General features: G+C 42.4%; 1 protein-coding gene across 1 annotated transcript in view; it reads left to right on the plus strand.

Moving 5' to 3' along the window:
- The window catches only part of LOC123952603 (ras and EF-hand domain-containing protein-like), a 166,355-nt gene that overhangs the window by 117,035 nt on the left and 33,820 nt on the right, over window positions 1-15,500 (plus strand). The window contains 3 exon segments of the mRNA XM_046021858.1: window positions 5,238-5,392; window positions 9,550-9,577; window positions 9,579-9,636. Of these exon segments, the coding sequence (XP_045877814.1) occupies window positions 5,238-5,392; window positions 9,550-9,577; window positions 9,579-9,636 (241 nt within the window).

Consider the following 15,500-nt stretch of genomic DNA (forward strand, 5'->3'; position numbering starts at 1 on the left):
GTGTACACGTCGATGTAGATATGTCTGTATATGGTAAGTGTCAATCCTGTGAAAATATGTCACCCTTTTATAATTTGTACACATCCTAAGTGGACCTGTTTTTCTTCTAAGTTCATGTAATAGCCTTTTCAGTCTCAGTGGGAATATTTGTGACTTAAAATGCTTATTTCCCCCGGACCATTGTAAAATTCTAAGTTGTGAATTGTTCATCGGTAATTACCCACCCCCACTGTCTTACTGTCTTTATTTTTTTTTAACAAGTCATCTTGTAATTTATCAATTGAGATTCATAGGCTCAGATTTTTTTAATTTAATTTTTTTTATTTAAATGCAGTTAATTAACACATAATGTATTATTGTTTCAGAGGTACAGGGCTGTGATTCATCAGTCTTATATAACACCCAGTGCTCATTACATCACATGTCCTCCTTAATGTCCATCACCCTGTTACCCCAACCCTCCATCCCCTCCCCTCCAGCAACCCTCAGTTTGTTTTCTATGATTAAGAGTCTCTTATGGTTTTTCTCCCTCTCTGGTTTTATCTTTTATTTTTTCTTCTCTTCCCCTATGACCCTGTTTTTTATTTTTCTTAAATTCCACATAGGAGTGAGATCATACGATAATTGTCTTCCTCTGATTGACATTTCACTTAGCACAATACCCTCTAGTCCCATCCACGTTGTTGCAAATGGAATGATTTCTTTCTTTTTTTTTTTTTTTTTTTTTGGATGGCTGTGTAATATTATAGGCCCAGGTTTTAAACATCTAAATCTAATTGGTAATTCAGGGTGTGTTTTTCTCTGATCTGTATTTCTCTGATGTCTTTCTCTGCCTTTTATTCACTCTCTTCCTTCAGACATAAATTAGATTATGTTTAGTATTAGAGACTTTCTTGGCACAGAAGGGTAGAGAATGTGTGTTGTCTTGATTGACTAAAACCTATGGCTTGACCCTTAATTTTTACCTAGTGTTTGTCAAATGCACCTGTAAACCGCTCTGGGTGGTATTTATAACCAAATGTAGCTGTGTGAGATGAGGCCCCAGACTCAGTGAATCAAAAGCGTTTTGGTCCTTGTCACCACAAGGCATGATTCTCAGTCCTCACATGTGCCACCTGGGGTCAGGCCAGAAGGAAACAGAGCTGTGTGTGCAGCATTGTGCATTCTCTGCTTGCTTAACCTTTGATGTGGGGAGCAAGGACACCGGGGGAGGCCGTGCCTGTGGCACTCTTAGGAGCAGAACAAAGATTGTCTTGGCACCAAGCCTTTGAGCGGAAGGACCCGCATGTGTTTAGCTGCTAGGGTAAGGCATAGCATTTAAAGCTCACAGAGAGGGACCAGGTATCATCTCTTGCAGCAGTAAGGTGTTTGGTTTTTTTTTTTTAATTTTTGTTTTGTTTTTTTCATCAGATGTCAGAATAGCCAAGTATGTTCTGTTGGCTGTCTCTTGGCATAATCCACATGGTTCTCTAGTTTCACGGAAACAGACCAAATGAAATACACAGATATATGGGGGCTGGGGAGCGTGGGAGGGGGCCTTATTGTCTGCAATAGTGCTTTCAACCAAATAGCTGTAGGTAAACAAAATTTTATAAGATTACCTCATTTTAATCCTCATCATGCAGTCATTATTTAAAGGAGACCCTTTGTAATGTGGATAGTCCTTGCAGCAATAATGCATAGCCTCCTCCAAAGCAATTTTTAAAAAATCTTGTTATGTTAAATTTTCTTAAGTGGAAACATGCCCTTGGGGTCCCTTAAGACCAGCTCAGCATTTAGTTTCAGCACAAAGGGCTAGTTCTTTTGTGGGAAGCTGGACTCTGGAGCCAGATGGGCTGAGTTGGAATCCTGACTCTGCTACCAGGATAGTATTTAGCTGTCTCTGCCTCAGTTTCCTCTTTGGTAAACAGGATGCTGGTGGTAACTTCTTTTTAGCGTTGCTGTGAGGATTAAGTGACTAGTGCATGTAACTTCTGGATCACTGCCTGGACTGCATATGTAAGGTGCCTAATAAGTGTCTGCCTCAGTAAAGGATGCTTCCGAGTAGTCTTTTGTTCCCTGAGAGAGAGCGGGTGGTGGTGCTAAAGATTTACCCTGGTCATGGAAGCTTTTACATAGTTAAGTTATCAAGGAAAAAGATGAAGAAGTAATTTAATCTGGAAGAGGATAATTAAAAAAAAAAAAACGAAAACAAAATAGGAAACTATTATGCCAACCTTTTAAGTTCAAACTGACTGTAACAAAGAAGTTCCAAGTCCTAGTGGCTTTACAAAATACAAACATTTCTTTCTTGTATGTCATTCAGATTGAGGCGGTCATACAGCCCTGCTGAGCACTTAAGCTCAGTGTGGTGATTCAGGAAGCCAAGCACATTCTCTCGCATGGCTTCGCCATATTGAAATTCTTCACTTCTGCTGTAGGGGTGAGGAAGAGAGATGGAGGACGGTAGAGAAGAAGTGGGAAGGGGGATGGAGGGAGAGATGCTGAGAGAGAGAGAAAGAGGGAGAATATGAATGAATAGAAGCTCAAATCTAATGAAGGATTTTAGGGAACAAGTATGGAAGTGGCCAACACATTTTACCGTTTACCAGAGCTAGTCACATGACCCTTGTCTACCTGCCTGGTGTTCTGGGAAGTGTGCCTGTAATAGGAAGCAGGATAGATGAGTATTCATGTAGTCTATCGCACAATAATTAACCATAATCACATATTTCTGCTAAAATATCTGGCAGATATTTTTCATAATACCATTTATGAAACTCTATAATGTCAAGACCAGCAAAAGTTTTATAAATTATTGTGTTTCTTTCTTATTTTTGAAATTTGCAGAAAGTCCTGAAATCTGGTGACCTGTGCTTGTGAACATTTTGTTGGGCTCTTAGTCGAGAAGCAAGGACTCTAGGTGACAATATCTTAATAGCCATCTCTGACAGGCAGGTTCCTATTAAGGAGAAAGTTTTTATGTTTTGTATCTTGCTGGTGATCAGTAACTGACAAAAGGCAAGAAGTTAATAATCCTGTTATGCATTGAAATTGCTTGGGACAGTACAAGAGCATTTTTGTTTGTTTTGTTCACTGCTCCAGTAAATACAGCTCACTATTGCAACTAGTGTTTGTATTCAGCTCTGATGGGAAGGATGATGGCCGCTTCCTGCATCTTATATCAAATAAAGTGCCTTAATCCTGCAGCTTTATTAATAATATTGCACTTGAGCAGTTCTCTTCAATCATAATTGGCCTCTGCACAGACAGAGAAGTTTATTTATAAGCGTAAACCTGGGGGAGTTTATAGCTCACGGACACATCTTGAGGCCATGCTTAACTAAGCCTCTAGGTTAATATACACCTCATATTTTTCAGGGGTTTGTAGTTCTGTGAATTAATTTTGGATCCCATTTCTTCTGCCACGGCTCAGATGCTTTAACACAATTGGGAAGTAAAAATAACGTTCTGGCGAATCATGTGGTCTTCGGCTTCAGACGGGGGGTGGAATCCCAGCTCTGCCACTAAGTCACTCTGGGACGTTGGACCTTTTGTTGTTTGCTGTGGTTGCCTATGAATTTCTAGTAACAAATACGAGACTGGTGGCTTAAACAGCTGAAATTTATTTTCATACAGTTCTGGAGGCTCGAAGTCTCAGATCAAGGTGCCTGTGGGGTTTGTTCTTGATGAGGCCTATCTCCTTGGCTTTTGGATGGCCACCTTCCTGTGTCTTCACAGAGTCTTCTCTCTGTACCCTTATGGTATCAGCCACTGAACTTGAATCAAAAACACTGCTAGCCCCACTGACTCGCTCCTTTGTCCTCCAGCAGCTGAGCTGCCCAGTTTTTCTTTTGAAACGACTCTGGAATATGTGTCTTTTAATAAAAGTTAGTAATGACAGCTAGGATTGTCACATATAAATACATGTGAATTTTTTTTTAATATTTTATTTATTCATTTGACAGAGAGAGACCACAAGTAGGCAGAGCAACAGACAGAGAGAGAGGAGGAAGCAGGCTCTCTGCTGAGCAGAGAGCCTGACGTGGGGCTCGATCCCAGGACCCTGGGATCATGACCTGAGCCGAAGGCAGAGGCTTTAACCCACTGAGCCACCCAGGCACCCCAATACATGTGAATTTATATGAAGTAATTTTTAACTGACCATAAAATAACAGGTACATTCACTCTCATGATCATAAAGGCTGAAATATGTCTTATAAGGGATTAGTGGAACATGTTATTCATCAGTTTAATGGTTACCTGTTTTTCCTGTACCTCTTATTACCTTTCTTTTTTCAAGTTCTATTTCTATTTCTACTTATTTATTTATTCATTCTTTCATTCATTCAAGTGGGGTCCATGCCCAGTATGGGGCTTGAACTTATGATCTTGAGATCAAGAGTCGCATGCTGTACCAGCTGAGCCAATCAGATGTCCTCATTTACCTTTCTCTTAAAAAAAATACATGCAAGGGGCGCCTGGATGCCTCAGTCCTTAAGCGTCTGCCTTCGGCTCAGGTGGTGATTCCAGGGTCCTGGGATATGGCACTGTATCTGGCTCTGCTCAGCGGGAAGCCTGCTTCTCCCCTCCCACCCCCCTGCTCCTTTCCCCCCTCTCGCTGTGTCTCTGTCAAATAAATAAACAAAATCTTAAAAAAAAAATACCTGCAGTAATAACAAAAATTGCCCCTTCCTGTCAATCCCTCTCTATGCCTTTCTCTTCCCTCACCAGTCTACATCTTCTAACACTAAATCATGACTGGGAAACCTAAATATAGAGAGTTTTTATTTATCAGTCATACCTCAATACATCTAGGAAATAATAAATTTGCTGTTTTAAAAATTTTAAAATTTTAAAAATACAGAGAGGGCACCTGGGTTGCCCAGTGGGTTAAAGGCTCTGCCTTCAGCCCAAGTCATGATCTCAGGGTCCTGGGATCGAGCCTTGCATTGGGCTCTTTGCTCAGTGGGGAGCCTGCTTCCCCCTCTCTCTGCATGTGTCTCTGCCTGCTTGTGATATCTCTCTCTCTCTCTCTGTCAGATAAATAAATAAATTCTTAAAAAAAAAAAAGTAGTACGGAGAGTAGTGCCACAGCATCACTGCCTGCCTGCTCGTCTTTCCTTTCTGGTCCTCCTGTTATTGTTGCTTTTTTTGGTTCTTATGTGTCTCATTCCTGAAAGTATTCTGAAAATTTGCCTTTTCATTTTTTACTTTGTTTAATTTAGCTTTTAATTTTATTTTTTTATTTTTGGCAGAAAAGAGCAAGTTAGTACCTTGTATCTAAACATCAACCTTGTGGAGCCAAGACTAAATAAGTCGTACGAGCATGTTATAAGGAACTTTATCCATGAGATCAAACTGCAGAGCACAGAAATGGAAAACCTGCCCATTGCAGTGAAGAGATATTGAAGTCCTTCCTGTCTTTCTTCCTCTTCTTCTTCTTCTTCTTTTTTTGTTAAAGATTTCTTTGCTTGTTTGACAGAGAGAGACAGAAGAGAGGGAACACAAGGAGGAGTGGGAGAAGGAGAAGCAGGCTTCCCGCTGAGCAGGGAGCCTGACATGGGGCTCAACCCCAGGACCTTGAGATCATGACCTGAGCTGAAGGCAGACGCTTAACCAACTGAACCATCTAGGCACCCCTCTTCTTCTTCTTTTTTTTTTTTTTAATAAAGAGAGAGATAGAATGTGAGTGGGGGTGTTGCAGAGGGGTAGAGGGAGAGAGAATCTTAAGCAGGCTCATATGTGGACGTGGAATCCAACACAGAGCTCGAGTTGATGACCCTGAGATCATGAGCTGTACTAGAATGCCAAGTTAGACGCTTAACCGACTGAGGCACCCAGGTTCCCCAAAGCCCTTCCTTTCTGAGTGGTATAGGGAAGTTCTTTAACTGGCTCTGTGTCCAGGAGGCACGTGGGCTGAACTGCATGATCCCATTATGATGTGGGTGGACTTCCTGAACCTCGGGCATCTGGAGCTTCCTAAGCTGGGCCAGCATGAAGGCTGAGTCAGGCAGGATGCTGTAAGGACAGCCAGCAGTCCATCAGTAGGTCACCGTGATCCTATCCTATAAACTTTTCAAGACCAATGATTCCGTACAGAACCGTTCTGACAGGTGTGTTACTGTATATCCATCCTCTTGAAGCCTACCGGAAATGTCTCATCTGGAGAGGCAGACAGGACAGCCCTTGAAGCCCAGCCTGGTCATGGGCCGGTGTGTGACTTTGGGCAGGTTCCTGCGTCTGCAGAACGAAACTGTAAACGTCCACATTCTCAGGGTGTGGAGGGCCAGGAGATGATGTCCTGGGTGGAGCCCCCCACCCCAGGCTGACCACATGGTGGGTGCTCAGTGGTGGGATTCTTCCTGTCTCCGGCCCTCCTCACCCAGCCTGAACTGGAAGACAGAAAGCTGTAAGCCCGTACTGTCCTATGGCTTGTGTGAGCCGTAGCTGGTTTACATAGGATATCTTACTGGTCTGACCAGCAGCCCAGGGCAGAGGAAGGGATTACCTGTGTTACAGTCCAGATGTCAGCCTCTTTGTTCCCCAGAAGGACTGCAGTCCTCTGGCTTTAGGGGGAAAGAGAGCATTTTGTTTCTTGTAATTCCTGGCTGTTGTGCCCCATAGTGGCTTCTCGTGGTGGCCATTTCACCAGTGTTTCTGAGGGTGAGGCGCGTCCTGCTGGCCTCTGCCCAGAACTTGTAAAGGCCCCTTTGATAGGATGCACCCCACTTGCAAGGGGGCAGGAGAGGGTATGCCTCAGTCTCTTTATTCTTTCCTTCCACATGATGATGAAGCTATCTAGTTAACTGTTTGGAGTTTAAGTGAAGGGAATTAAAATATAGGAGTGTTTTCAAACACTGATGCTACATAGGACTTTTTATAGTTCTGGAGTCATGTGAGAGTAGAGGTATCATGAACATTTCTGTTCCTGAGTCTGAAATTTTCTCTCAAATTTGTCTTCTAGGGGTTTTCAGTAGGAGAGTAGGGCGGTCCTATGAACTCCAAATTCTGTAAACTAGGCGTGATTCACAGACCCACTTATTTTTTTATTTTATTTTATTTTATTTTATTTATTTGACAGAGAGAAATCACAACTAGACAGAGAGAGAGGAGGAAGCAGGCTCCCCGCAGAGCAGAGAGCCCGATGTGGGGCTGGATCCCAGGACCCTGGGATCATGACCTGAGCCGAAGGCAGAGGCCCTAACCCACTGAGCCACTCAGGCGCCCCCAGACCCACTTATTGAGTGGGTCTGTGAATCAGACATTTTAGAGTGTCCAAGATTATCTCTTAAAAGAGACAAACATCCATGCACACGCATGTGCACACACACACACACAAATTTATATGTGACCTTTAAGGATAGTACCATATAAACCCACAAGGGAAAAAAGAATGTCATTCTTCATTCTCATCATGAGATGTTCCTCTGCAGAGGGAATGTCTTACCTGTGCTGAGCTGTGTTCCTGCTTGTCGTCTCCCTGCTGCTCAGCTTTGGAGTGGGAGCCAAAGTCAGGCTCTGTCCCAACTACCAGAGACCTCACTGGAGTGCTTTCCATGGTGACTGTGACGTTCTCCTGTGTTCTTAGCTGAGGACCATCATCCTTACCTGGGGTTGTGGATGGGGGCAGATCTCTATCTTTTCACTCTGCACTTGGACCTGAAGGATGGGCAGTGTCCGGATGGGAGCCCTGGACTAGGATAGAGTGGACAGTCTTCATCACACCAGACATTTCACTATGAGCTAGGAATTCACAACAGACATTTCATTATGAGCTAGGAATTGCTGGGGCAAACACAGTGTCGTTATAGACTGATACCTGACTTATTAAAAAAAAAAATGTTGCTCAGAAGTGAGGAAGGCAGAAAGAACACATTCAGGAGCAGTCCTGGATATTGAGAGGGAGTGGTTGGAAAAATGGTAATAGGGGGAAGAGGGATGTGGGACTTGGCTGTTTAATAGTCCCAGAGTTGAGCAAACCAAACAAACTTTCTGTGGGGATAAGTAGTTCTTAGATGTCATATAGCAGGTATTTATAAACAAACCAGAAATAGCTAACTTTCCAAATGAGGTTAACATCTCTTCAGGCGGGCTGTCAGGTAAGAATGAAGAAAACACAAGGGGAAAATAGCAGTAAGTCACTCAAGAATTTTATTTTGGGGCCTTCTCCCCACCCCTCAGGACTCACTTGGACCTTTATATAGAAATTAAAGTAATGTACGCACAGACTTTGTTAACAAGGGAGCCAGCAAGTGGAAAGCAGGAAAAATGGTGTCGCAGAGCCATCAAACTGGGAGACAGGACATCTTATGTTAGGTTCTTTTTTTTTTTAATTTTTTTAAGATTTTATTTATTTATTTGACAGAGATCACAAGTAGGCAGAGAGGCAGGCAGAGAGAGGAAAGGAAGCAGGCTCCCTGCTGAGCAGAGAGCCCGATGTGGGGCTCGATCCCAGGACCCTGGGATCATGACAGGCAGAGGCTTTAACCCAATGAGCCACCCAGGCGCCCCATGTTAGGTTCTGTTCTCTACTTTTTTTTTTTTTTCTTTTTTTTTTTTCATTTTATTTATTTTTTCAGTGTAACAGTATTCATTCTTTTTGCACAACACCCAGTGCTCCATGCAAAACGTGCCCTCCCCATTACCCACCACCTGTTCCCCCAACCTCCCACCCCTGACCCTTCAAAACCCTCAGGTTGTTTTTCAGAGTACATAGTCTCTTATGGTTCGCCTCTCTACTTTTTATCAATGTCATGTCATTGACCGTCTAAATCCCGTGGCGGCTCTGTCATCTAGTTGAATAGGCAAGACTTATGAATGAGAAACGTAGATAATAGGACATACATCAGAGAGAGAGAATAAAAAATACATTTTTTAGGGTTTCGTCTGCAGCCTCGACCATTGTAGAGTGTGACAGATGTCTCCATACCAGCCAGTTGCTCCGGAAAACTATGCCACAACTCTCCTCAATGACATGTTCCCATTTCTAACTTTTTGGCAAATCAGTGTGCTCTGCATCTGTAGAGAGGTGATTTGGGGATTAGTAAAGGAAACAGAATTTTTCTAATGTAAAGACTATTTTTATGCTAGAACTTTAGGGAAATGATTAGAAGTAATTGTTCAGATTCCTTTTATCCCCTTCTAATCGGAGCATATAACATTGTGTGTTTTCTATAAAGCATTTCAAAATTCTATCCAAAGATCTGTTTGCCGTAGGGTTCCTTTTTTTTTTTTTTTGGTCCAGGATTGTCAGTCGTGGAAGCAAAAAGGATTTTCAGAATTTATCAACAGCTTCCCAGTGATTTGATATCTTTAGCTGTTCTTTGCCACAATCTAGGTTAACACTATTTTGTCTAATTTATACCATTTACTAAATATCTAGTATTACTGTTATTTTACACCCAAATGGTCAAAGTGCCAATCCTGTTTTACTATGTGGAAGAACAGGGAATATTACTTAAAATAGTGTGTTTCTTCTCCTGTGTAACATAGGGGTTGAGATAGACAAGGTTGAAGTTATCTCTGCATGTTGCAGTGAAAAGGTGTGCACCCTCTTGAATTTCAGAGCCCAGGACAAGGCAGCCATGCAGCCTTCCCCTGGAAGAGGAAATGGATCAGAGGATTCAGGCAGCAGAACACAAGATGCGTAAAGATGTGAGTTTGTGGGATTGGCCCTTTCTTTCCACGATTCCCGATGGATTGCCTTTTACAGACTGGGCACCGGGCAGGGTTTTCCATGAGGGCTATTTTTGGTAGTGGTTTTGGGGGTAGAGCGAGGGGAGAGAGAGATAATAAATAATCAAATAAAGTAGATAATTTCAGGAGCTATGAGTAAAGAGCAAGTGTGGTCAGCAACGATGGAGAGAAGAGGTCGGCGGGTCAGGAGCCGCTCTGTGGAGGTGCTGTGAGAGTGGAGGCCGGAGGAAGAAGGCAGAGCCCCCCTGGGGTAGAGAAGGGTGGCTCAGCTCTTATGCCACAGTCTCCCCGACCATGCCCACTGCCAACTTTAAATCTAGATTGCAGGGAATTAAAATTCTGTCTGCGAACCTCAATGTTTTATAATAAAAAGTACTTTTATTCATCACTGAGTGAACTCTATAGTCGAAACTTGCTTACCTTCACTGATTTCCATAGAAGCAATGTTTGTCTTTTTTCCTTATAAACTACAGCTGGGTGATGAATGTTTACTAGAAGTAGAAAATAGACTTACCTGTAAGGTTAATGTTGGGTTGAACATTCTCTATTCATTTGCCCTGTTCCTCCAAGAGGCAGAAGCATGAAGTGAGAAGGGCCTGAGTATTGGCATCTGACCTTAATGTGCTTCCTGGCTTTGCCTTTGCCCAGGCAGGTGGCCCTGGGAAAATAACCTGACCTCTGACCTTGGTGGTGCCATTGTTAGAATGGGGTAATGCACCAGCCTGCTTTACGGAGGCCCAGCCTGATGATGTACATGAGTGCCTAGCACCGGGCCTGAGGCCTGCATCCTGGCTGTGGCCGGCCTGCTCTTTTCCGTGGTTCTTCGTGCTTTGTGTCCTTCCAGATTCTTTGCCTTGGTCTGCTGTACCCCATATATGACTTCGGGTCTCTTCATTGTCGTATCTCTTACTGGCAAGTTGAGTAACTGTTGGGACGTCATGTTCAGCAGAGTCAGTGGTCAGAGTCCATGGGCCCGCTTTAGTGCAGTGGAGATCCCATTCTTCTGTTAGCACTCCATTTGTTGTAGTCTAGAAACAGGAAATTCATGTATATTTTTTCTGCCTTTTTTCCCTCTCCGTGCATTTAATCTGTGTGCTCATTCCTTCATCGAACACTTACAAGCGCACGTGCTCTCCTGCCATCAGTCTCACTGCTTCTTAACCAGCAGACTTGTGGTTGGTGTTGGAGCCCTTACCAGGGCCCCCACACCCTGTAGCTTCATGTTTGGCTCAGCTCGGCTCCCTGTGGTTCTGCACCACACAGCTCTGGTCCGGCGTGATCATCGCTCTTCGTTCTCTCTGCTCTTCCTTCTCTCTATCTGTTTTCTTTGCCCCTCCTTTCCATTTTCCCGAACTCAACCAAGCTTAGAGAAAGTCTCCCCTTCTCCTTGATTCTCCCTCGCAGTCCTCTGGCCATATTCACCTCTTCCTGACCTTGACTCCTTTTGCCCCTACGGTGTTATTCCCTTGCTTCAGGTAAGTATTTTAGACTGTAGTGGCTTTCTTGAAGTAGAATTGACACACAAGGAGCTGCATATTTACAGAATATGATAACGCTGGCTGTACCCATACTCCATGAATCCACCACCACAGTCAAGATAAGGGTGTATCCGTCCACCATCTAAGTTTCCTCAGGCCCCTTTGTCATGCTTCTCTTCCTCCCTCCTCTGCCCTCCTTGCCAGGCAACCACTGGGTATCTTCTTCCATGAAATGTCTGTTAAAATCTTTTGTTCACTTTGAAAATTAGGTGGTTTTCTTATTATGCAGGGTTTTGTGATTATTTTTTAAATACAGTTTTCTTTTAGACTTATTTATTAGAGCATGAGCAAGAGGGGCAGACAGAGATGGGGAGAGAATCTCAAGCCGACTCCGCACAGAGCCCGACCCCAGGACCTCGAGATCTGATCTGACAAAAAATCAAGAGTCAGACACTTAACTGAATGCACCACCCAAGCGCCCCTGTTACGGAGTTTTGAGAGCTCTTTATATATTCTGATTTTAAAATTCTTTCCCCACGGTGACTTGTCTTTTCATTCTCCCAACAGTGTATTTTGAAGAGTAAAAATTTTTCATTTTGATGAGGTCTGATTTGTCAATTTTTCTTTAATGGATCATGCTTTTGGCATCTAAGAAATCTTTGCCTAACAGAAGGTCACAAAGATTATTCTGCTGTTTTCTTCTGTAAATTTTATTTATTTTAGATACTAAGTTTAGGATCCATTTTGCAAGATGTGGGTCAAAGTTCATATTTTTTTGCAGGTGTATATCCAGTTGTTCTAACACCATTTGTTGGAGATTATTTGTTCTCCACTGAATTGCCTTTGCACTTTGTCCCACGTTGATTTAATGTATTTGTGTGGCTTTATTTCTGGGCTCTCTGGTGTGTTCCATTGATTGCTTTATGCCAGTATTACATTGTTTTGGTGACTATTGCTTTATAATAAGTCTTGAAATCAAGTAATATTAGTTCTTCAACTTTGTTCTTTTTCAAAGTTGTCTTGGCTATTTTAGATCCTTTAATTTCCAGAGCATCACCTTGTCAATTTCTTAAAAACAAAAAAACAAAACCCAAACCTTCTGGAGGTTGATTTGATTTCTTTGCATTTATAGATCAATATGGGGAGAACTCGCATCTTAACAATAATAATAATAGCTCTGCTCTGTATCACTGGTTTTGTGGGATGAGAGGATAATTGCCCTTTTCTTCCTCCAGAGTTCCTCTTTCTGTCCCTTTCCCACCTTCATGACCCTGCCTTTGGTCTTTCTGTTGCCAAATTGACGGCCTTTGTATCTGTTTTATCATCATCATTAAGTTGTCTTTATTTTGTTTTTAGGTGGACTCTCAAAAAGTTAAAAGCCACTAGCAAACATTCCCTTTGTTAGGACTCTAAATAATCTCATTGTCGAGCCCAGAAGTGAGCCAGCTTGCTGCAAGTGCATTTCTTTCTCTCCATTCATTATCCCCATACCACTCAGAAGGGAAGGCTCCTAGCTTCATGGTCAAGTTGGAATGTGACATCAGTTCCACATTTTGCCACATCTCAGTTAGCTCTGTATTTGGATCATGACTTTCTTGTAGTTGAGTTTTTGGTTTCTTGTAAAAAGAAACTTTGGCATCTTCAGGATATCATCCACTGATGCCTTCCAGCTTCTTATTTATTCTTCCCAATGCATGGAATTTGTGTTTTCTCCTTCAAAATGTTAATTTTTGAGTCTCCAAAACTTCAGTTCTTATTGGACTGATTGTTTTTTGAACTCACTACACATACATCATCCTGGAATTTCTGAACATTTTAGGTAGCTGTTGTAGGATTCCTGTGCACATAGGTAAATTAGGTCTGTTTACCTTGGGACCTCCTCCCTGAGAGGGTGTCTTCCTAGGAGTTGTGTGTGTGAAGCTGGCTGTTAGAATAGGGGACCCCGATGACCGGAATGGATAAGAAGCCTTAGGACACTGTATAGGGGTCATTCAGTTCTTTTTCTTTCTTTTTTTTTAAATTTTTATTTATTTCTTATTTTTTTATAAATATATAATGTATTTTTATCCCCAGGGGTACAGGTCTATGAATCGCCAGGTTTACACACTTCACAGCACTCACCATAGCCCATACCCTCCCCAATGTCCATAACCCCACTCTCCCTCTCCCAAACCCCCCTCCCCCCAGCAACCCTCAGTTTGTTTTGTGAGATTAAGAGTCACTTACAGTTTGTTTCCCTCGCAATCCCATCTCATTTCCTTTATTCTTCTCCTATCCTATCTTCTCCTATCCCCTAACCCCCCATGTCCTCATATCAGGGAGATCATATGATAGTTGTCTTTCTCCGATTGACTTATTTCAATAAGCACGATACCCTCTAGTTCCATCCACGTCATTGCAAATGGCAAGATTTCATTTCTTTTGATGACTGCAGAGTATACCATTGTGTATATATACCACGTCTTCTTTATGCATTCATCTGTTGATGGACATCTAGGTTTTTCCATAGTTTGGCTATTGTAGACATTGCTGCTATTAACATTCAGGTACACGTGCCACTTCAGATCACTACATTTGTATCTTTAGGGTAAATACCCAGTAGTGCAATTGCTGGGTCATAGGGTAGTTCTATTTTCAACATTTTGAGGAACCTCCATGCTGTTTTCCAGAGTGGTTGCACCAGCTTGCATTCCCACCAACAGTGGAGGAGGGTTCCCCTTTCTCCGCATCCTCGCCAGCATCTGTCATTTCCTGACTTGTTAATTTTAGCCATTCTGACTGGTGTGAGGTGATATCTCATTGTGGTTTTGATTTGTATTTCCCTGATGCCGAGTGATGTGGAGCACTTTTTCATGTGTCTGTTGGCCATCTGGATGTCTTCTTTGCAGAAATGTCTGTTCTGTCCTCTGCCCATTTTTTTTTTAAAGATTTTATTTATTTGATATATATAGAGAGATCACAAGTAGACGGAGAGGCAAGTAGAGAGGGGTGGGGGAAGCAGGCTCCCCGCTGAGCAGAGAGCCCAATGCGGGGCTCGATCCAAGGACCCTGAGATCATGACCTGAGCCAAACCTCTGCCCATTTCTTGATTGGATTGTTTGTTCTTTGGGTGTTGAGTTTGCTATGTTCCATATAGATTTTGGACACTAGCCCTTTATCTGATATGTCGTTTGCAAACATCTTTTCCCATTCTGTCTGTTGTCTTTTGGTTTTGTTAACTGTTTCCTTTGCTGTGCAAAAGCTTTTAGTCTTGCAGTGAGAGCCTCCATTTTTGATTGCACCTCATTAATAGCTTTTTTGATTTCAACTTGGTTAGATTTTAGTTCTTTTATTTTCTCCAGAGAGGGTTTCTCTAATATCTTCCATGCCTTTTTTGAGCCAGGCTAGAACCTTGAGAATCGTTATTCTGAACTCTAGATCTGACATATTACCAATCTGTATTGATTAGGTCCCTAGCCTTCGGTACTGCCTCTTGTTCTTTTTTTTTGTGGTGAATTTTTCTGCCTTGTCATTTTGTCCAGATAAGAGTATATGAAGGAGCAAGTAAAATACTAAAAGGGTGGCAAAGACCCCAGAAAAATGCGCTTTAACCAAATCAGAAGAGACCCCAAATCGTGGGGGGGAGAAAGGGGATAAAAGGAGGTTCAGAAAAAAAAAATAAAAAAAGAAAACGAATAAAGAAAAAATATAAAAGAGAAAGAAAATATATATATATATTAGATAAACTAGTTAAAAAACATTAAAAAAGGGGCACCTGGGTGACTCAGTGGGTTAAAGCCTCTGCCTTCGGCTCAGGTCATGATTCCAGGGTCCTGGGATTGAGCCCCGCATCGGGCTCTCTGCTCAGTAGGGAGCTTGCTTCCTCCTCTCTCTCTCTGCCTGCCTCTCCGCCTACTTGTAATTTCTGTCTTTCAAATAAATAAATAAAATCTTAAAAAAAAAAACGTTAAAAAAGAAAAGGGTAAAAGTTTAAAATATTTAACAGAAGAAAAAAAATTGAAAAAAAAATTAAATTAACTGCAAGACTAAAGAATCATGGGGAGAAAGCCATGAGTTCCGTGCTTTGCTTTCTCCTCCTCTATAATTCCACTGCTGTCCTTGGTCTTGAACCTGCTCCTTGGTAGATGAACTTCCAAAAATGGAATGATCCCTTTTTGTTGATCTTCTCGGGGAGGCGCCTGTTGGAGTGACTCTCAGGTGTCTTTGCCCGAGGCGGAATTGTACCGCCCTTACCAGGAGCCGGACTAAGTAATCAGCTCAGGTTTGCTTTCGGAAGCTTTTGTTCCCTGAACGCTTTCTGTAGAGTTCCGGAGGACGGGAATGAAAATGGCAGCCTCCCAGTCT

This window comes from Meles meles, chromosome 11 (assembly GCF_922984935.1).
Source record: "Meles meles chromosome 11, mMelMel3.1 paternal haplotype, whole genome shotgun sequence".
NCBI lineage: Eukaryota > Metazoa > Chordata > Mammalia > Carnivora > Mustelidae > Meles > Meles meles.